This window comes from Carassius auratus, chromosome 16 (genome assembly GCF_003368295.1).
Source record: "Carassius auratus strain Wakin chromosome 16, ASM336829v1, whole genome shotgun sequence".
Classification (NCBI taxonomy): Eukaryota; Metazoa; Chordata; class Actinopteri; order Cypriniformes; family Cyprinidae; genus Carassius; species Carassius auratus.
In genome coordinates, this window is record NC_039258.1 from 12,807,077 (window position 1) to 12,831,161 (window position 24,085).

The 24,085-nt window shown below is 37.8% G+C and overlaps 1 protein-coding gene across 2 annotated transcripts in view; it reads left to right on the forward strand.

The window, feature by feature from the left end:
- Positions 1-635: 635 nt before the first annotated feature.
- Positions 636-24,085, forward strand: part of gask1a (golgi associated kinase 1A) — a 31,737-nt gene continuing 8,287 nt past the window's right edge. The window contains exons 1-2 of one of the 2 annotated variants that reach the window (XM_026284148.1): positions 636-933; positions 14,988-16,334. In XM_026284148.1, the coding sequence (XP_026139933.1) occupies positions 931-933; positions 14,988-16,334 (1,350 nt within the window). In that variant the 5' untranslated portion in view covers positions 636-930. Of the gene's footprint in view, positions 934-1,466; positions 1,522-14,987; positions 16,335-24,085 lie in introns of those variants that run through there. The other variant, XM_026284149.1, reaches the window with a different exon arrangement.

A 24,085-nucleotide genomic window follows, 5' to 3' on the forward strand; every position in this document is an offset into this window, starting at 1 on the left:
CCTGTGCGATATTAGAGAGAGAGAAACATTGCTCAATGTACTCGCCTGGTTCCCAATCATCTCCTTCTGTTACTCACCATTCTACCAGAAGAGGACAGTACAGTCCTAAAATACATTCTCAATGTGCCTTAAATTATTTTTTAGAAGTACTCTTTATGGATAGTGAACCAAAATGTGAAATATTTTTTTGAACAATACAACTGATATAAATCATTTTCTTTGTAAAAATGAAAATGAAATAGTTTTACAAAGCCCTACATTTCATCCTCTAATTCACCAAAGGAACTGTTCTTGTACTCTGAAATTATCATTTAATGTTTCAGAACATTTCATCATTTTGTTACTTTTTTTTAGACGACAGTGGAGGTTAACACCAAGTTCCCACAGAAATATTTTCCCAAAATTAACAGTAGCTGTAACTTTGAAATTAGTTACCACTGTAAATTTTATTGTCTTCTGCTTGAGGATTTTGTTTACACAAAAAATAAATGAAGATAACTTACAACATTTGTGAAATCGCTAAAAGTGCCCAGCCCAGGACAATAAATCTCCTCAGTATGTTCTTTTTTTTTTAAGTCTCTTCTCATGTTACACAGCACATTCCTCTCCAAACCTCCACTCTGCTTTCCCTTCTCAAGTCCACCGTCCTCCTGCAATGTGTTGCTAGAGATCAGAGCTTTGTTCTGAGACTTTGGAAACTTTGCAATGGAAACTCAAGAATAAACCCAGGGAAAGTCACTAAACAATGTGACTTTGGATGCATCTCATGCATAAACCGGTCCAGTTAAGATGAGAGTAACTTCAAGAAGGTTTACATCATGAATAATACTGTATTTGCATGGATGAGGAATGCAGGAATGAAGATGATGTGGCGCTGATGCTGTGATTGAACAGCCGGAACACACTAGACCTCTATCAGTGGTTTTTATAATGGTAAGTGTCCAATTGAGAACTTTTCATTGTTATACTACTGTAGCTCAGAATGATTTGTTTGTATTTACTTTTGCACATTGACTGCTTTCCTAGAGTTTATATTGCACAGGTCATGTTTAGTGGTGAATTATTAAATACTGAATGAATATTGTTTGAGATTTTATTGTTTAACTCACAATACAAACCTTCACAAAGCTGGATAAAAGTATTGCTTTTAAAATGTATCTGAATTCAGTAAAAATAAAATCTAATAGCTCAAAAGAATGTTTTCCAGTGCTCTTTGCAGAACGTGGCACTAAAGCACATTGTGTGTATTAAGATCAGACTTCTGATGTGTGTCTTTATAATCGGCAGGAAAGTCTTTGTTGTCAATAATGCAAGAGTTGTACAACAGTGCCTAATGTTTTTCAGCATTGAGAATTCTTTGAATCATTCATCCCCGCTCCAGCCTTCCTCAGCAGACCCCAGCAGACCCAAAGACAGGCGTTCTGCCTGTGAGGGTTAGGTTGCAGTTACCAAGCATTGCATTGCAAATGTGGACTTTATCTGCTGATCACTGAACTACTGCGATGAATCTAGTTTTATGAGGTAAACTTATTTAAAGTAATCTTTGATACGGATCACTCGTGCATTCAGTGAAGGCTCTTTGATGGTAGAACATCCAGCAAGATGTTACTGCAAAATTAAAATCATCAGGACCCTAATGCAAAGCTTAAAATCTTACCTGCTTATTATGTTATATGTGGCATTAATCCTGGCAACAAAACAAACACTACAACAATATAAAAAAACTACTGCTACTATTATTATATTACTACACTCTTAGAAAGAAAAAAAAGAAAAAAATGTACCTTTAGGAGTGTAATGAAAAAATTCTGAGATAATGCGTGTATACACGGCATTGCGAGACAAACTGTTCCATGCCTACTGGCACTGGCATCCAGATGTTGATGTTAAAGCTGGAATTTAGTCTAGAATCCATCTGGAGGTATTTTAATAAGATTACAAGGTGTTTTGAAACTAAAACCAAATAATAATACCTCGCAGGGAGATTTGCTTTTTTTTACGATACTAGTCGATTTCCTTTTTTGAACAAAAGGAAACCCTGGGCACTTAAAAGCTGGCAAGAGCAAAGGGTTTTTATTCTGGCAATCCTTCCAAATGGTTTGTTGGCATGGAGATGGTGCTTAATTGCAGGTTGCAGTATTGTTGACACCAGGATGCTAAAAGCTCCTGCAGTTGTCCAACTGTGGTCTTTCCTGTGTGGACAATACACTATTTGTAGTGCATTGTCTGGTTTATTAATGCCTGCAACCTTTTGTCTCATTCATTTGTGTTCTCTAATCATGCCAATGTGTATATGTCAGATTTCTTGCCAGTTTTTGAAAGGGCAGATTTCTCTTTTGTTTTCAGATCAAAGAACTTGTTCCAATAATTCTGCAGGTCCTGTTTAAGTGTTTGTTCTGTTTGTGTTGGCTTATGATGTATGGCTTATGGTGTATGACTTTTCTACAAGATAAGAAAAATGAAACGGTTTATGCCAGATTTGCCACAGATTTATAGATTCTGAAAACCCACAGGATATTGCCATCCCTAAACCTGTCTCTTAAAGCTTGTACATGAAAATATAATACAAACAGTACAATAAAACCAATACATTACTGTCATTTTACAGTTTTTTATGATTACATAATTTAACAAAACCCAGTTTTGGCACACACATGGTACATACAGTTGGATTCTGTTTGAACCACTTAGACACCGCTGTTCTCAATCTTAAACCCTTGAAACAATTCAGTTTTTAAAGTACATGAAGTTAAAGTATATGAAAATATTGACCTAACACAACGCATGAGACAAGTTCTGCCCATTTATGAAAATATTTACAGTATTTCTCACCACATTGTAAAATCCTTCAGTAAATCATTGCAATTAGGCTTTGTACAGAAAATCAGAACATATTCCAAATACAAAATAGTACAGTACATAAACTTTTGTGGAGATGGGGGAAATACACCTTAGCGTCAACTCTTCGTATGGCCACCTCATCCATACCACAGTCAATGTCATCCCTCGCAAGATAGCAAGGAAGGAATCCTCTCGAATAGTGAATCCTTAGTAAAAGGAGGAGTAAAACATAGTGTTGTGGGAGGTACTGGAATAATGGAACCAGACACCTGGGCTGCCCAATACTTAGGCTACGTTCACACTGCAGGGCTTAATGCTCAATGCTTGATTTTTTGCAAGGCCGTTCACATTTCCAATTAAATGCGACCTTTTGTGATCTCCTGTGAGAACGTGAAATGACCCAGAAGTGCAGAAGAGTACTCAACGGTGAACGACGTCACTCGTTGTTAGCGGAAGTAGCTAACGTTAAACATGGATGTCAACAACAGTGTAGTCAACAGCGGAGCTCTTTTTGCAATATTAAAGTTATTTCACCAACTGAGCCAGCACAATTACAATCTTCTCGTTTTAAGAAGAAAATTAAAAAGAAGGTTTTTGGCCATGGCGTTTTGTGGAGCAGTGTTAGCAATGTCGGTACAGAGAAATGTGTGGGTGTGGAGTAGCAGGCAGGAGTCGTGGGATACTGATGTGAGTGGCTCTTCTCGTTCCCGCCTACTTCAACACAGAATTATGACGTTTGTAGCGTATCAATGACATATGGGTCGGATACATGTGGCCTGGCCGTTCAGAGGGAGGTCGCATTTCAAAAGATCGGATACGTATCGGATTCAGGACCACATACCCAAGTGGCCCGGGTCACATTTGAAAAGATCGAATCTGTGTCGTTCAGACTGTCATGAAAAGATCAGATGCAGGTCGCATAGGGGCAAAAAAGGGTCGTTTCAGCCTGCAGTGTGAACGTAGCCTTATTCTGTCTAAAACATGAGTATGTAGTCGTTACTGTAAGTACCTATTTTGGCATGCAATACCATTGGAGGACCCCATTCTGTGTGATTGCAGCATATTGTGATGCTACTACTATGTTGACCTGGGACATTCAAAATAGCTCTGTGGCCATAGATGTTTTACCCTATTCTGCTTCCTTTTCCTGCACTACTGCCTTTCATTTTTGTGGAAGACATAAATTCACCTGTTGCCTTTTCATTATGCTTACACCTTAATTGTTGAGTTTACAGTTAAGTAAATGCACACCTGATGGCCGTGTTTAATCAATTGGTTCATAAGTGTAGTATTTTGGAAAGCAGTGCAAAGAAGTGACATCATATTATATTTCTGTGTCTACGTATGTTTAGTGTCTTGCAAAACAATGTGTGTAATGTTTTGCAAAAAGTGGAAGGTTGAGAATGTGCTTATAATTATGCAGAATTGGGCTGAAGGTTTTGCTCTTTGAGTGTCAGGTTTTACTAACTGTGTGTTATTTTTAATTTTAGTGTGTGAGAAATCGTAATAAACTGTAATGAAGTCTTTCACATAGATGAAGCATTTGCAGGTGAGGTTTTAAACGTTTAGCGTTTTATTCAGAACTTATGCATTAACATCTGTTAAATGTGACTCATTGCTGAACATCTTGAATTCACTTGTAAGAAGGGATCTATGTTTGAAAATATCTGTGCCATCTGGTAGAGGGAACCAGTTTGCCAGTTACTGCCTGGCTGAGTCAGTCACTCCTGAGAGAGCAGTATTTCCTACTGATAACTTTAGACATTGCTGTCCCAGATTCCCAAGAACTTATTTCATTCCTTTATGTAAAATCTTTAGCTGTTCAAATTTCCTGCAGTACTTATAAAAATATTCAAAGCGTATATAAGTAATACTCAGTGTTCTTTCAGTACTATCATATACTACATGTACTGCTGTGTGTGTGTGTGTGTGTGCGTGTGTGTGTGTGTGTGTGTGTGTGTGTGTGTGTGTGAGTGTGTACATTCATCATAGATTGAGATTTGACTCTGACTCACACAACATTATCTAGAAGTCATTTCTGCAATGTTATTGGTCTGCCTGTTAATCAGCGGCAGCCAGTGAGCAGTGAGCAGCGAATGAGCATGGCAGAATGAGATAGCCACCAAGGGAATTAGAATTGATTGTCTGAGGAAGTTGTGACATTGTAATAATGGCTTCTCAAATTTCCATGGAGCAACAGCACCTGCACACAATTTTGTTGAGCTTTAGGAGCAAGTCGGTGTCAGGGAGAGACTAAATGTAGATAATCAAGAAATATGATTATATTTGTGTTTAGTTAAATCTGAAGGCATCGCAAGCAGGTTGTCTACTGTATAGCTTGTGTATTTAATTCCATGGGTTCATCCAGCAAACAGATCTAAAATGGTCAGAGGTAGATGTACACAATGTCATTTTTAAAGACAGTCTGGGTACTGATACTTTCTTTGTGGTACTCAATTGTTATAGACCCTATTTAAGGAGGCTTCAGCTCACTGGTCTTCCATGTAAGTCTAAGTCAACATCAATCTGGATAAATTTGAAAATGCATCTTTTTCTCTACGTTTTGGCCTTTGCATTGACACTGACACAGTGTTTCTGAAGACATTCTCCCAAGAGGATACATTTAAAAATGCTATTTTGTCATTGTAGTGTGGACTGTGAAAATGGATGTATTCAAAAACTATGATAGGTGTTTAGTCATGTGTCACATATTGCACCAATAGATATGTACCAGCATTGTTGTGTCAGTTATTTACATTCATGTCACAGTCTTGTCTTTGTATTACATCCCTAAAAATCTGACAGAATATTTACTTGCAACTGCTGGCCTGAGGCAAAACATGACAATTGCTTATTTTACATACATACCATACATGGAATGGTGTTTGTGTGACCTGGACACAACAGTGAACAGTGAAATATTTTGTTGAATATGAGAACATGAGAACGTTATTATGTGTGGTCTCTCTGTATCATCTTACTGAGCTTTTATCACTTTTTATGCATGCACAGTAACATGACTGGGGCATTTTCAGAAATTTCAGCATGGATGAGGAATTCATAATAATAATAATAATAATAATAATAATAATAATGATAATAATATTAATAATAATAATAACAATAATAATAATAATAATAATAATAATAATAATAATAATAATAATAATAATGCTGAGATGGAGATTGTTAAGAAAAGAAAACACTGTTTTCAAATGTATTCTCAATACAGAATACATTAAGGTTAAAGTTACAGTATTACGGTATTATCCTTCCCTCTAGTTAGTGGCAGACCCGGTCATACAGGTCACACATAGGGCAGCAAAAACCCCACACAAAGCTCCCACACACATTTGCACTACACTTCTTCATTTTTCATTCAAAAAACTGTGAAATTAAAAATGCTAAAATGCAAGCAAATCTGTCACAGTTACTTACACACATGCACCATTTAGGAGTATATCAGCTAAAATACAAATAAACGAAAATAAAGCTGACTATCAAGGCAACATAAAATAAAAATACATGATTTACTTTCTTAGCCCTTTAAAACCTGACATAAAAAATAGTTGTCAGAGAAAAAAAAAACTTTGATTTTTATGGTGTATTGAACCTACTTTTTCTGTAAAATATGGTTTATTAAACCTATAAAAAGTGCATATGTGTTGTAAGTATCATTTTTGATACGTTAGGTTTTTTAGTCTGATGTAGAATGATAGAGGTGAATATGGAGCTCGTACTTCAGGAGGAAATAAAGTTTTATTCAGAGAACAAAACTAAGCAAACAATATGCAATTTGCTGATATATATTTATGGCCAAAAAGATTAAATTCTGGTAGCTTAAATGTAAATCAAGGATATACATATATATCTAATATCTAAAACTGTATAGCAGCAGCATAAAATGCATAGAAATATCAGCTGTCACTCTGTCTCCTAATAATATATTATTGAAAGATTGTAGTTAAATGATTAGCTTCACGATCAAAACTAAATAATGCATATGCAAAAATCTAAATATCAAAATGATGGCAGTTTTTTTTTTTTTTCAGAGAATAATTAGCCTATCAAAAATTTCTAATTTTGTTATGCTAATAATGGTTTATTTTATTTATCTAATGCATAGTTTGTGATATGTTTATGTATTTATATAGCTTTCTAAAGCTTGGTCCACAAGAGCCAGTTGCTTTGTTGTTGTTGGTGTATGCTCTTTTTCTCTGTTGCTTTTGTATGTGAATATAAATGACTGCAGCAGACTGTCAGTGACACATTTTCATCCTACACACAGAGCTGCGCATTATATATTTCAGGATGACACTAGTGTCAAAAGCATCTGCTCCATAATAAGAAAGACACTCGCTGATGACACTCTGAAGGAAGGACAGACATGGCAGCAGATGGCTGATCTCTTTTTCTTCCTCTCTCTTTCTCTTTCAATCTTTCTCTCACCGTACCTTCCTCACACCTAACCATTTGACTTCTGCATGCAATGGTATCACAGATCCTCCTTTATGGGTAGAGGGTAATGCTGACCTTTGCACAATGCATGAAAGATCATACATCAAACAGAGTTTTCCCACAGCCGGTTATGCTATGGAAGATCCTGCTATGCTGACATTACACTTTTTTTTTAGTCTTAGGGGGCTACGGAGTTTCTCAATGCAAGCATGATTTTATTATAATTATTATTATTATTATTGTTTTGTTTTGTTTTGCTATCACTATAAGGAATTTTCATATAATTCGAGCAATTCAGCAGGGAATATAAAAAAAATCCATGCAAAATAATATATTATTATTATTATTATTATTTGCCTTTCACAGTAATGGAATGCAATGGCATCCTAAAATTGAGGTAACATCAAGCTGAATATGGCATGGCAAAAGGGCCAAAACGAGGAGGAGGATCTCACTGGTTGGGAAACCTGGAGATCAAACTGTCCCCCTCCTCTCTCCGTTGTCTCCGCTGTTCCTGTCCAGACTTCCTTCGTCCATGGTTCCCTCGTCCAGCCCTAAATGGGCTTCCGATTCTCCAGTACCTGCTCCTAGAATATGCCCTCCAGTGCCCGCTCCTCAAAAATGCCCTCCACCACCGCTGTCATCTGGCTCAGAGTGTCTCAGAGCAGCCCCTCTGCTCACCCTCAGCCCACAATCCTTGCGGTTCGAGCCCAGCGGGACTACCATCCTCCAGTGTCGGGGTTGTTGGAGACTCCCTCACCTCCGCCTCCAGCCTCCGAGACCTGGACTTTACTTCGGCCCATTGACCAGGCGGCTCCACAATGGCTTCTAGCTCCCTCCTCTCCATTGTGGCTCAGCAGTCCACAAGCTCTGCCTGGCTCCCTCATCCCTCTGGCTACGCCTTGGTCTGGCATCAACCATCCTGCGCCTTGGGACTCCACTCCTCTGGCTTCACCTCGTCGTTCCATCCCTCTGGCTCCGTCAGACTCCTACATCCCCTCGGCTCCAACTCAGTCCTCTGTCACTCTGGCACCACTGCAACCTCCCGGATCCACATCTCTGCGTCGGCTGCCGGCGACATCGGCTCCACCTAGGACCTCCAGATCCTCTCTGTCACCCTCGTTCATTGGCCCTCCATCCTCTCCGTTTGACCTATTCTAAAATTTTATTTTAGGCCTACCTAAATTTGTTCATCTTTATCTTATGCTACACCAGCAGTGAATAGTCATTCTTCATTAACAAATATGAACTTAAATGCCTGGATGAGGAAGAGTGATATATATTGCAGCTAAAGGGGCTCAAAGCACCATCTTTCCCAATTACATCTCAGCATTGAGTGAGTCTTTGTTCTCTGTTGTCATGATAAGGTGTTCATTCAGATTTCTAATGCAACTGTCATAAACAAGCTTTCAGCTGCTGGCAGTTTGTTTGTTTCTTTAGTCTTGTTCATTTTAATATGAACACTGCATTTATTTAAATGATTGTTCTGGGTCAATACATGTTTAGTGTTTAATTTCCGCAGTAATTGCAAATGGATGTACAAAATCTTATTTCTTTTCAGCCATGTCAGCTTATAGGGTTATGTTCATGGTGAGAGCCAGGTTTAGTTATTCAAACCTAAAAAAATACAAGATGTTTAAAGGGGACCTATTATGCCCCTTTTCAAAAGATGTAAAATAGGTAACTGATGTCCCTAGAGTGTGTATGTGAAGTTTTAACTCAAAATACTTTACAGATATATTTTTATAGCTAGTTAAAATTGCCACTTTTAGGGTATGAGCCAAAACCCATAATTTTCATGTCTTCCCCTTTAAATGTAAATGAGCTGGTGATCCGGTGAAGAGGGCAGAGCATCAAAAGCTCAAGCTCCTGCAATACCAGTGCTAGGTTTTTTGCGAATAAACTTTCCACTATTGGTACAAGCCTGTTAACTTTACATAAAAAGCACTCAGTTTAAAAGTCAGTCATCTGGTTGTACTGTGCATAAAAGATGCACTTTATGAATTACACAGACGGGAGCACGGCGCGCTAAAAAATAACTTTATGAGCCCCACTTGTGAATATGTGCTCGACTAATTCCAGCGGTCAACTTCACATTGCAACAATTTTAGCTCCCACTTTCCTATCCACAATCATTCTGGTAGCACATGAAGGCAGCATCATTTAATAAAGACAGACAATAGTAGCTTTAGCAACATTAGCCTTACAGAGTGCTAAGAAGCTCTTTCAGAAATGCAATTTGGAAAAACTAACGTGCAATACTTACTTCTTACATAGGTGTAGCTGGATCACAAACAGCTGACAATGCTCAATCCTTCAGGAGTATTTTTGTGCAACTTTTGTGCAAAACCTGCTTTATACTGACCCTCATTCACAAAGCAGTCCAGTTGAGGGAGTTGAGGGAGCATCTTCTTCAAAAACTAAATTAATCCACCTCGTCTTCAGCGGCTCAGATTTTTGTGGATTCATACATCCAGCTTGAAAAAAAAAAAACTCCAAGATTCCTAAATATTTACTTAATTTAAAACTTTTTTAAAGTCATGCCACTGGTTTCGCAAATGCTGCTATGTTGTTTAGGGTGACCATATGCGCTGTTCATACGGGACACGTCCCAGCCAGGATTTTAATATTGCCTAAAATTTTTACAAATTTGTCTACTAGCTGCCTCACGTCACAGAGGTCAGTTAATTCTCAGCACATAGAGACTCTTTCACCTAGATATCACACTATAGAGATTGTGTCTGTTCCCCGAACTAGAAAATACAAAAAAAATCCAAACCAAGGTAAGAGTAACAATTTAATTGAGGTTCAACAAACAAAAAAAACAGATGCAATACAGATAAACAAATGATAAAGCTTTGCTTATTGAATATCAGATCCCTTTTCTATGAAAACACTGCCACTGTCGCCTCTGGCTTGCTTAGTTGGGGTCACTTCATCTACAGCGATATCGTTGACTTGATTGCAAATGAATGCACAGACATTATTTAAACTGAACTCAGTGATGAACTGCCTAAGCCTTTTACTGTCATTTTGCATTATTGACACACTGTTTTCCTAATGAATGTTGTTCAGTTGCTTTGACACAATGTATTTTGTTTAAAGCACTATATAAATAAAGGTGACTTGACTTAAAACATCCAAAGCAGTTTGACCATGAACATGCATGTATTGTTCATAATTGCCCAATTGTGGGCCTGCACGTGAGAAGGATGAGAACAACAGGGAGCAATCAAAGCGATGCAAAGCACGTGTTTGTTCGGTAGTTTGACTTGAATCGTTGCGGCATACCGATCAAAAAAAGACACCAAAGTAGGTTCACGAGAGCAAATCGAAAGCATTAGGAGCTGTCTGCTCTGCTCTCTATAGCTCATGAATGTCACACGACCTGGATATTTTTAGGCAATATTAAAATCCTGGCTGGGACGTGTCCCGTATGAACGGCGCATATGGCCACCCTAATGTTGTTTGAACAAACATGACAATGTTGCAAACAGCGTAAATGGCTTATAGCTCTGCATATTAATCTGGGATGGGAAAAGGGTTTTTAACGTTAAAAAAGGACACACTGGGAAGGAGTTACCCCAATGATCAAGTTATTTTCAGTGAGAAGGGCCATATAGAGATTTTAAAGATATAAACATTTTATCTTTAAGGGTATAGCAGTTTGTCGCTGGGGCAGTACCCTCAAAGGGACAGCTTTGTACCTTCTTTACCCCAAACAGTTCATATTAGTACCATAAGAGTACATATTGCTACATTGAGGGTAGATATTACTACTCTAAGGTACCTTTTAATTCACCCTTTGATAAAGAAAAAGGGTACAAAGGTTTCCCTTTGAGGGTATTGCCCCAGTGACAAGCTTTTGTACCCCTAAAGGTACATTTTTTTGCACATTTTCTTTTCTGACAGTGTGGAAGGAAGAACTTCCATAGAATACTGTTTTTTTTTTTTTTTTTTTTTTTAAAGTGACCTATGTATGATGAGGGTCATTTCTGTATAATTGAGTTTATTTCTAAATCCAACTCACTCTGACATTTGACATTTCTAACTATTTTTTTGTGAATTGGAAGCTCATTTTTTTTTTAGCTTGTACATTGCAGTTGTACATTTTCAGCTGATTTGCCACTAACAGTTAGGATTAGGTATGGGGTAGGGGTGGACCTTTATGTTTAGGCAACTTTCTTTCTTTTTTTTTTGTCAAAAGAATCATAAATTCTGTATGATTATACTGTCAAAATTCATACAAAACACCACCTCAAAATATTTCTCATGAGATCAGGTTGGGAAACGCATTTAAATAATTTAACCTGTTACTCATATGCTTCTATATAGTTTACTGAAGGCAACATTTGCATTAACATTCTATGTGCAGGACTTCATAACTGTTGGTAAAAAAGGCCCAGATGGATCTAAATGATCTGAGCAGATAAGAAAAAGAAAAGACAAACACGATGACATATAACACTTTACTTTAACACCTCAAACATGCTGCTTTTAAAAAATTGAAATGAGAAAAACACATCCCTTGTCTTCACATGCCATATTTTGACTGTAGACAACATGTTTGTTGGATTCGTTTGGTGTTTTTTTATGTAATGTTAGGCTTTTATTTTTTTCATTTTTTTTTCATTATTTCACCAGAAACTGATTAATACACTTTGTTTTGAGTCCTGAAGGCGTAGTCTGTGAAAGTAAGAAAAAAACTATTGAAAAACAATAGCTTTAAGATGTGAACATGTTTTCCCCAAAACATTGTACTTGTCTGAGTAATTCTTCTTCATGGTCTCAGTCTGTCTTCCTGTGTTTGTTATGCTTGGATCACTGTCTTGTTTAACAGTGTGATGTCTTGGCCATACTTTATAAGTGTTGTTTGCATTTGCCAGTTTAACGTACCATGGTGTCAATATGCTTAATTGTTAACATAAGTACTGAAAGCTTAATGAAAGCATTTAATTTGCAAGGGTCCTCTAAACCACAGACACAACAACGTTCAGTGTGAAGTTCAGTCTACATACACAGCCATAACTTCAACCCTTTTCTTTCACCATCTGAATATCTAGTCAACTTTTCATACACTCACCAGTGGGTAATCAAACACCTTTGATACTTTAGGAGGTGTAAGATTTGTTAAAGATTGTGAAGGTCTTGTTTTATTGGTTTTGGCAGATGTTCTGTGTGCACTGGACCAGCGAGAGACTGTTGCTTCAGTGGGTTGTTTTCTAACAGTTTGTTTAGATAATGTGAATTGCTGAGGGGTTTTATCTCTGACTCACTGTTAAAACGCTGACCTGGATTTAAAGATTTCCTTTGTGGAATTGAATTGTTGTTGTTGTAAATAGGTTTTATAAGTGTGTGGGAAAGAGCCAAATCTCTTTTACAGATCTAAAGCCTGTAACCTTAAATAAAAGGCATAGACAAGTGATTTGTTTATGTTTTTTTCAATATTTTTAATGTCCAATAAAAATAGCTAAACATTTTTAAATCAGGACATATTTATTAGAAAATAAAAATTGCATTAGATTTCTAGTAATATTTTAAAGGGGAAAAAATAAAAAAATCTATATTAATGGAGTTTAATGCTTAAAAAAAGAGGCAAAGGGCTAAGAAAAACAAAATCAATTAGAAAACATATCTTTTGTCCGGTATCAAAGTTTTTTTTTTTTTTTTTTTACAATTTGATACATATAAAATCATACTGGATATTTAATTGTGCATGTTTATTGAATTCATATTATGTTTGCTTTAATCTAATTTAACATCTAAATCTAATCTTTTGCAAATCTTAAAATGAATAATAATTTTGTGATGAGTAAATTTACCTCTAGTATTCAAAATTACTAATCTATTTTAGTATTTTGTTTTTTATTCAAGCTCTTTTAAACTCTGATTCAGGGATTTGAACTCTTGACATCTGGCAAGCAACACTGTGAAAGCTCATTGAGAATTGTTACCAATGCAAGATAACACAAATGCCAAATTAATTTATTTTTTATTTTTTGCAGGATATATAATAAGAATGCAAGGTGCAGATGATTGTGTTTAACAAATGAAGAGAATCTGATTTAACGTGCACCCTATGAGTTTTCATAACTGATTCTGTTTTATTTATCACTGTGAAGCTTTGACGCAATCTATATTGAATAAAGTGCTATAGAAATAAAGGTGACTTGACTATTTATTTAGACACAAAAATATGAATTCATAAACACATTTTTAAGTGTTTTAAATGTTTAAGTGTTAAATGGCTTAAATGTCCACAGTGCATCTATTTAACATATGACCTCTTTACCAAACTACAGCAAACATGACAAAATCCTATATACTGAACCTGGTATCAGCTAGAAATCTGCATGATCTCCTCATGCATAATTATGACCTAGATATGCACTTGCCTTCATAGAAACATTCACTTTTTTGTGTGTAAGTTAGTGAAACAGGCTCTAACCTGTCGCAGTTTGTGCGCTACTTCTTAGTCTTGTGAAACTGCACACAAGGCATTCTTTAAATCAAAGCATAATAGAAGTCTTTCACAGGTGCCTAAAAAGTCATAAAAATGTCAGCCAGGAGGCAGAGATCTCACAGCATTGAGACATTTATTTTCTGTTTTGCATCCAGATATATGTGGAAATGCATTGCATTTAGGCATCATGGCTTATTGTACTGACGGACATGCACAAATGTATGCCTTTTTTATTGAGACTTTAATGTCTGCAAATAGGATAAATATCAAACATATAGGCTATGTTGTTAAGTAATATATTTTAAAGGCTATATGTATGTTTTCCTAAATATACATTTTTGTAAAACTACATATTTTTCAGTAGCATAACAGACTTTTAGATCTTTTTTAGTATCAAACAATTTTGACCAATAATGTCACTAGCATGACAAAACTGATTAAATGATAATGACATGATTATGACATAATGTGAAGGTATGGTAACATATTTTTTAAAGAAATAATCCTTTTAAATATCTTTAGTTAGATTATTTTTATTTTTCCAAAAGAGCTTCACTCTTGTTTGGCTACTTCAGCTTGTAGCTTTTTAAGCTAAGTTCACCTAATGCTGTTTGCCACAGTCAACAAACACTCTAATTTTCAGCAGCCATTTCAAGCTACATTTTACTTTTCACAGTTGTGGGTATGGTTTCGGGATGATTGGTACTTTTTCTAAACCTTAAATGACAGGCTTCGACCAATTTAGAACGGGTCAAGGCTGGGGCAGGAAAATTAGAGAATGCGGCCAAATAAAGTCTTATTTTCCAGACCCTGTTTCATTATTCGTGTTAAGAATATGATAATAATCTTGAATCAAATATTCCATATTCAGGCTGATTAATTCTCAGATATCACCCTAAAACTAACAGCTGTGATAGATCCAGTCTACATTCCAGTCTGTAGGACCTGAAGTGCACAATGGAATGGACACATATGGAAAATCACTAACCTAAGCCACAAAGTCAATCTTAACCACATATGGAAATGGGTTGAAATGAATCTCAAGAATGCGTATTCAAAATCCAGATCTCTAAAAATATTCCCTCTTTTAGATTTCCCTACTTTCCATGAAATCCAAACTGCTTTCCTTGTTTACAAAACTTTTTCTCTCTGACATTTATGACTTGCTTGCTGACTTTATTGTATTGTTTGTCTTTACCACTGCCTTCTCTGCTGTGTCTTGCAGGCTTTAAGAGTGTGGTTGAAGTTCAGACTAAAATGTCAGTTTGTGGTGGTCTTCCTGTTTCTCTTCAGTCTTTCGGTGGTGATGATATACACCCTTCCTCCCTTCCAATCTGAGCAGAGCAGGCTGAACAAAAGGGGCCCCCGCAAAAACAAACCCAGCAGGCTGGTTGAGAAGTTGTCTCTAAAACATTATCTTCCAGTGTCTTCATATGAACACACCAAAACCTTGAAGAATCCTGAAATGAAAGATTCTGCTAAACATCTCCTGATGGTTAACCATCACCAACTATCATTTTCCTCTGGAAGAACAGCATCAACTGAAAAGCCTGCAAAAAGTAAAGCAAGCAAAAAGGAACGATATCTGCAGAACATAAACAAGTATCCAGGCACAGTATTTGCAGCTGGTGCCAAAAGAGGGCGAGCTGTTAAACTAGGAAATAGCAGCAACTCCAACCCAACCATCCATCTTCGTCGCTCCAGACATGACCTAGCATTCCCTCAGTCTGCCAGCATCCAAAGCCTCCGCCCAAACAACAAGACATGCAGGCACAAATGCATTCCAGATGAAGCCAAAGCAAAGAGGCTTGTGGGGCAGTTATCTGATGCACAGCAGGTGGTAAAACTGAAACAGGCCCCTGGAGAAGAAGGAAGACATGAAAGACAAACAGACCCCTCTGAGAGGAAGAGACCCAAATTTGGAGCAGAAATGAAAGACATAAGTCCTGAAGAGGCTGGCATCAAGGATTCAGCCAATGACTGGTGTATGATGGTCTCTGATGAGACTTTCAATGATAGCTGGAACCAAACCAATGCAGAGTCTCTACCCTGGCTCAGTGAGGATGATATAAAAAAGATGACACTTCTATCCAGAGGCACTGTGTTGAGTAAATCCAGGCTTCCAGGTCATGGACAAGTGCTTCAGGTTGGATTCAGTGAGAAAAAAGACATCTTTGATCCTGAAGGGGAAAATCATATCACATGCTGTGAGACAGGAAGCTGTGCTCTCATAAAACGTCCCAATGACTGGTTTGAGGTGTTCGCCTTTCACCTGGACAGAGTTCTGGGTCTGAACAGGAGCTTGCCCGCAGTGTTGAGAACATTCCACAGTGAGATTCTACCCTACAAGTACATCAATGGATCTCCCAGACCAGTAATATGGTGGGATCCCAGCATCCAACATCTGTCTGAAGGTGACAATGACCAAAATTCTTTCTCACTCACTTGGCCACAATATCAGATTCTACTTGAGAGCAGGTGTGGGACTTGGGTGCCACTAAACTCTACAACCTGTGTGGGAGTTCATCATTCAGAGTGGGGAAGGCTTGCCTTGTTTGACTTCCTGCTGCAGGTAAGAAACACTATTAAAATAAATATTTTGTTTCCACAAACTTTTGAGTATAATGTGTTATTATATATTTAATGAGAGTAAATTTCATATGTATATCGCAAATAACTTTTTTTTTTAATCTTATAACCTAGGTGTTATGTTCTTAGGTACTAACCCTAACTCTCTTCCTATTGATCCCTTGTACTGTAGAGTTTAGCTATAACCCTAATCAAACCCCTCTGAAACAGGTTATTAAGGCTTTCAGGATCATTTGAAGAATCACAGGCTAGGTGAGCTGAAACAGCTTACAAATACCCCAGAAGAAGGGTTGAAGTCCTAGATCTTTTAAAAAGATTGAGATATGTAGACCATGAAATCAAAATGGTAACTAATTTAAGTTTAAATTATATGACTTTTGTTTATATATATTTAATCAATGTATGTGACCATAGTGGTTAGAAACTCTTCTATGAGTCACAAAATGTAGGGTACTGCCAAGTACATAATCGCCTATCTGCCAAGCCTGGTATTTAAAGTAATTAATGTTTTCCATTTCAGCATTGTCATTTTTCCTGCTTAAAATTTACTCTCTTAATGGTGAAGTGACTGATTTAGCATTTTGAGTTTTAAACTTATTTTCTAAACAGTGCATTTTTCATTGTTTAGACTAGCAGAAAACCATGCCTAAAACTCAAAGAATTAGATTAGCCAAGATTGTTGCGTTGGGTTGGTCGGGATGCTCAGTCAGAGATTTAAACAAACTTAAGCTTTTATGATAGATTTAAAGTTCACAAACTAGACAAATTCAACATGGCTTTGGTCTGGAGATTAAGCTGTGAAAGTATGACATCTCCAGCAAACAGTCACACATGACATGTTGAGAAAGTCTGTCTGATTCAATTCTCATTGGAGAGTCACCACAGTTCACATCTCTGTTGAATATTGAGATCTTCATGAAAACATCAAAACTCAAACACATTAAGATAAGATAAGAAAAAAAATCACGACTGATGAAAGTTATATTAGACTAATGCAAGTGAATTAGCTGAATTTGTTTGATAATGTTTATATATTCACAAGCTAAAATAAAAGCATGAAATTATTAATTATTTTTTAAAACTATATGTGTGTGTGTATAGTTTAAAATTTGTTATTCAGATATTGAATTATGTTTAATTAACAAAGTTCAGGAGGAGCACATTCAGATAATTAACCTGGCCAATTCATTAACAGAAATTACATCATCTATCCTATCAGCTTGAGAGAGAAGTTCTATAAATAGCCCAAGCCATCTTACCTTCATTCTCTCTACAGTATTTCAGCATTGGTACACCCAATCACCGCAATGTCAGAGATAGGACTTTTCGCAAACGACAACTCCCACGATGCCCAGGGTCCTACGCCATCTTGAGGTGTGGCTTAGCACACCAGTGCCCACTAGGGCACCGCAATCAGCCACGGGCACCTCGATACACCAAGTCACGCTCTTGCCTCCTCCTTCCAGGTGTCCTACACCTTCTCCTGTATCCTCCTATGCCTCCACTGGCTCTTCTATCCCCGCTATTGAGAAGTGGATAGTCTTAAGCCTAAGACAGGTGCTGAGCATCACCGAAATTTACTTTACTCCATCACTGCTAGCCCTAGTCAGTTACTCCACTCAGCTGAACTCCAGCACACAGCTGCTACTGATTCCATACCAGGCCTCACAGACAGTCCCAGAAGCACGAGCATGACTTTGCCAACAGCTCCGGCTCACCCACAGCCTTTCCCTTCTCCTCCTCCTTCTTGCTATCCTCTCCCCAGTATATGGCCTGTGGCTCTGCCTTCAAACTCTAGACCGAGGCTGCTTCTGTTAGCGGCATGGGCCCAGACACCTTCCTAGCCCTCTTTTCTTCCTTTCTTTCCTTTCTGGCTTCACTACCGGAGCCATGGCTAGCACGAGAATGCCTCTGTTAGCAGCGCATTTCTGGACATTTAGCCCTCTTCTCCTCCTTTGTTTCCTCCCGGAGCTGTCACTAGCATGAGGCTGCCTCCACAAGCAGCTTCAATGGCCGCTCTTCCTTCTCCTCTCTCTCATCCCCATCTTCGTTCTTCATTCAATCCGCCGCCCCGGTGCCCATCCCACTGAATGCCCCGTCCTTGGAACCACCCCAGTCACCGGCAGCATCAGGTCACAGATTCTAGTAGGTGCAGACATAGACCTTTTTTCTCTCCTGTCACTACTTTCACAACCTTCTTCAGACTTCAGATTTCTCTGTCACACTTAAAAACACAGCGCATAATCCGTCACTCATCTTGTCATTTCTGAATTCACGAACACCTTAACTCATTACACTGAGGTAATTTGGACAGCATTTCCACTCAGGAGACATGAGTTCAGCAACTATCTTGCAATAGTCACTGAGCTAACATTATCATATCTCACTTGTACACCAATCCAAGCTGTTTTCAGCTAATTTTGCCATCCGGGTGGCTCGGTGCAACCAATGTCCTTACTGGGGGGCTCTTGACACTGAGCTCCACAATAAAGTCTTCTTGGGCTGCTGCAACATCACATGCTCAGTCTGCCAATCCGTCGCCCACTCCACCACAGCATTCCCCCTAATCATCCTGTTCATCCCTTCTTGCCCCGAACCGCCTCAACTGCTATGTCTCACATCACCTAAACAGCTCAGCTGAACCACCTCTCTCCCTTTCTGACTACCGCCACCCCTTCTCCAACAACCAGGTCCACTCCACTTCAACTGTGGCAGGTGCACAAGGCAGTGCTGCGGCTTCAAGAATGTCTGCAGCTTTTGTGGTGGCACGCATTCCTGCATCATATGCCCTGTGTTTAAATTCGCGAATAAAAATGAAAAACCCTATTTTACAGTCTGGTCTCACTCATGGCTTTAATCATAGTGTCGAAAGCCTTCTGCGCCACAGCATAATTTGTGCCAACCTCCAGTTCACCGTCTTCGAACTTGACACAGTCGATCTCTTAATCAAAAAAGAAGTCGGCCTTGCATTGCATAAATAAAGGCAAGTCTCATTCCCCCGCATTATTAATGCCCTTTTTAAGATGTCTCACAGTTTGACCAATTCATCAAAACATGTCCCCGGATCCAAAAATTAAATAGCTGACTCTCTCTCTCATTTTGCTTTCTAGAAATTCAGGCTGCTTGCACTAGATGCCGACCCACTGCCAATGCCAGTACCTATATATTCAGAGCTGATATTCCCAAAAACCACACACTAAGAACCCTTCAAAATGCCAACAAAAACCTGCAAGCCAGCTCCATCAAAGGCTACCTAAGTGGAATTAAATTTTTTTACAAGCTCATGTTCTGCTCACTCTCCCCAAAAATATTCAGCTCACAGACATCCATGCTCATTAAAGGCATCCAAAGTGCCCAACCCACCCACCAAGATGCTAGACAGTCAATAATGCTAGAGATCTTAACCAAATGCATTTCTGCACACTCAACTCCATGTTCATATTAGCCTTCCTCGGTTTCCTCAGATGCTCGGAACTCACCATCACGTCCAGCACTCTGGGTCTGGGCTAAGTGCCGAGCTCGGTGCCCTCTGCCCAGACAGCATGCCAAATACCATAACCTTTACTCGGATTATTATATGGAAGTGTTCACTGTGAAATTATGTTTAATTAACAAAGTTCGAGAGGAGCACATTCAGACAATTAACCCAGCCAATTTATAAACAGCAATTACACCATCTATCCTATCAACTCAAGAGAGAACTTATATAAATAGTCCAAATTATCTTAACTGCATTCCCTCTACAGTATTCAAGCATCCCTCCACTACCCTGACTCCTCACCATCGGCCTGTTCCTACCCTAGCATCGGTGGGAGCACTCAGAGGGAGCGCTCTGGGTCTGGGCTAAATGCCAAGCTCAGACCCCTCTCCCTGGGCAGGGGGAGTACCCCGAGTTTGGGAGGAATTACCAAGCTCGGAGCCCTCTCCTCAGACAGCACGCCAAACATGCATAACCTTTACTCTGTTTATTATATGTAAGTGTGAAATTAGCAAAGGAGAGAGCAATTTAACATGAAAAAATATGTACATCTCGTTTAAACAGATTCACATAATAAGGCTGTTTTTCCTGTTCTTCAATGTCTCCTTTCTCCTGATAGCTCTTGAAATTATTTTTTAATTAAAAAATGCAATCACTGATGTGAGTTCATGACCTAGTCAACCTAGTTGTTTAAAACAGTGATTGTAATTGATAACCAGGCAGTTAATCCCCCCCACACACACACACACAAACACACACTCTGGAATTCTAGGATTTTTTAAGCTGCCATCAACCAATCACAGATTTGGCAGGATATGAAAAGGATACAAAATTATTGATATTTAGGTTTTATTGAAACTAAAATATTTAATGTAATAATATAATTCATTAGAAAAACATTCTTAGTCAGGTTGAAATATGGTGTGAACAGAGTTAGCACAATAACAAAAGTGCCAGACGAAACTTAATTCACTGTGAATGATTGTATCTCTATTTTTTTTTTTTTTGAAGAGCACAAGGATTGTGATTCAGTATCACCTCATTAGCAGGTTTAGAAGATGTATTTTACACTTTCTTCCTATTCTTCACTTTTTGCTTCTCATAGCTGCACTGTTTTTATTCTTTTTCAAGAACCATAGTTGTCATGGTGACACTTAATTAAAATTGTGAACATATAATGGAGGTAAATGCATGCATCCATTCTTATAAACAGATTGAAACTGATAGGGTTATACTTCCTTTGTAATTTTATGATTTTAGGATAATCGTTAAAAATGCATCTAATAACACACTGAGACTGAATCTTGGCAGTTGCATTAGCTGGTGTTCTTGAAATGTACCATGATGTGTCGTATTTATATATACTACAACTAGAATTTTAACCAATGTGTTTTACAACTAAATGACTAAAAACACCAATAACACAATAATAAAATATTGAGCAGTGCAGTAAATGGATGCCGTCAGAATGAGAGTTCAAATAGATGATAAATACAGTACATCACAATAATCCACAAGTATTCAACACAACTCCTATCAAGTAATGTCCTGTGAATTGAAAAGCTACATGTTTATATGAAACAAATCCATCATTATGGCATTTTAACTTTAAACTCTCTTATTGCTCACCAAGTTTTAGCAAATTTTGCTTTTTGAGTAATCTGCTTCTCTAAGTCTAACCCTAACACTGACTCCTTGGAACATAACCTTGACTAATCTTTGGCAAATAAATACTTCATTCTATGTATTATGCATGCAACACTGCAAAACTCATCTTCCAGCTTGAAATCTGGCCAAATCATATATGCAAAAAATTACTTGATGGCAGACATACTGTAGACTAATGTTGTGAGTCCAAGAATGCGTAATTGCAAGTGCTTATGGATGTACTTTGTGAATTTGTTAGAATAATCTGTGTGCGAAAGCTCTGTACTGTGAAAAAATGTGAGTATGGATTGCCCATGAATAATACATTAGATCTAAGAAGAAAAGTCAATAGCTGTAACATGGCCAACAGCTAATAGCTTTGTATTGATTTGGTGAAATTGCTGACTGGGACCCTTAAACACTTGTTCCTCTCTATTCATTTAGCACCTCTGATGGCGCTGATGTGAAACCTCATACCCTTAAGCACAGAAGAGTGTGAAGGACACGCTCACTATCACCATTGGAAAAACAAGTCCTTCTGTGTGCCACTCTAGCCCCTTTCACACTGCCATTCTGGCAAATACACGGGTAAAGTGTTCTGGCAATGGTTCCCGGATCTCTAGATTTTGCACTTTCACACTGCCAGTGATTAACCGGGATATGTGCGTGCTTTCACACACAACCCGTAAAGATCCCGTAACGACACGTGACATCAGGGCGTGACGTGTAATGTACGAGTCGAAAACGTTAGGTACGTTATACTTTCACTGAAACAAGCAAACAATCTCAGCGTCAGTGTGGAAAGTGAGGAACCAACTGATCTCTGCTTCATTACAGTTTGCACATATCTTTGCGTCACGAACGTTGAACTTCCTTCAAAACAGAAGGTAAAAGAGTTGCGCAATAATGCGCATCACTTCGACACGGCATTAGATCTGGCTTTTGTTCACACAGCGCTAGTCCCGGGATGTTACTAGGTTCCCGACCCGGGTTCAATGCCAGAATCAATCCCAGGACATGTTTGCTTACACACAGAAGGCGACCCGGCAATGTTCCGGCAATATGCCGGGTCCAACATGCAGCCTGAAAGGGGCTTCTGAAATGTAGATCAGTGTTTCTCAACTGGTGGGCCACAGATCTGATCTGACAGGATTTCAGAAGGCAGAAAGTATGATAATGTAGATAATACAATGGAACTAACCCTATAATCCTACAAACTTACAGAACAGCAAATGAAATATGCTAATCAGTATTTATTGTGCAGGGAAGACATGGCAACACTTTTTATACATATTGTTTTTTTTACATATATATATATATATATCCAAACCAACCAATTCATGCAGTGCTACACTGTTGACAATGGTTGTAAACCTACTTTGCCATTGAAACTTTGTTGAAGTTTTCAATTTTCTATTGTCAAGTTTAGCGATAGTTCAGCTTTCTGTTGGTCAGTGTGCCTAAGTCAACCAAATGGCTAGATTTTACCCACAAAAATGATCTAAACAACAGTAAATGTGACCACTCTTTTAGGCTGGTAAATCACTTAATCTGTTGTTAATTACATTTGTAACTCAATTAAAAATCCTTTTCATTTTATTCGTTTAGTGTTTTAATATTTTCTCTTAACCTTTGAAGAATTTCTTAACTTTCCATGAGTTTTTCAGGCATATGAATTATAATTCGATTTAAATTAAGCACTGAAATGGATAAATATGTTTCATGTCTTCTATTTTATACATTTTTTATGAGCTCATGAAAAGGATATTGTGTGGACAAACAAGGTTAATTATAAATCGGTGGATTCAATTTTAATTAAACATTTTAGAGTTTTTTTTTTTTTTCACTGGTCTATGACAGCAATAAAGATCCACTAACAGGTTAAACACACTTTAATACAATTATGAGCTAATTTCGTCTTCTTTTTTAATTGCATACAATTTTCATTCATGTGAACTTAGAGATTCTGCGACACAGAAACAAAGGGGGAAAATCTATACTATCTATAACTACTGTACAATTTCTATACTGTGAGTGTACAATGTTTCTGTGTTCTACATTCAAGGCTTCTCTTGATCATTTCCTATGGCCCTTAATCATGTGGAGAACTCTGTCTTCGTAAAGTCTCTGGCAACTTCAAATTTGACTCCTGGTCTTTATTGAGCATTGAGCAGCACTGAGCTTCATTCAGTACACTGGACTCTCTTTGGAGTTTAACTGTAAATGCCCTTGCTTCTACTGCAAGTTTTACACAAATTTTGTCAGTGGCAGCTCATTAAAACTGATTTACTGTCATTAAAACAAATTATGAAATTCATGATATTTTTCACTCAAATTGTTATTCTTAAATATTATTTGTAACTACAGTATTTTTGTTGGAGAAAAAAACACAGGTATAAAAATGCTTGTATACCAGAATGTATAAAGACATTGTATATAAACCCAAAATAACACTCACCAATGGCAAAGATATTTGCAATTCTGAACAAAAGGTCACATGATTCAGAATATTCATGGGCTGTGACATGGAAATGTCTTCAACAGAAATGCTCTGTGGCATTCACCATGGTTCACTAGCAGCATTGGGCTAGAGCATTATGTAAGCAAGC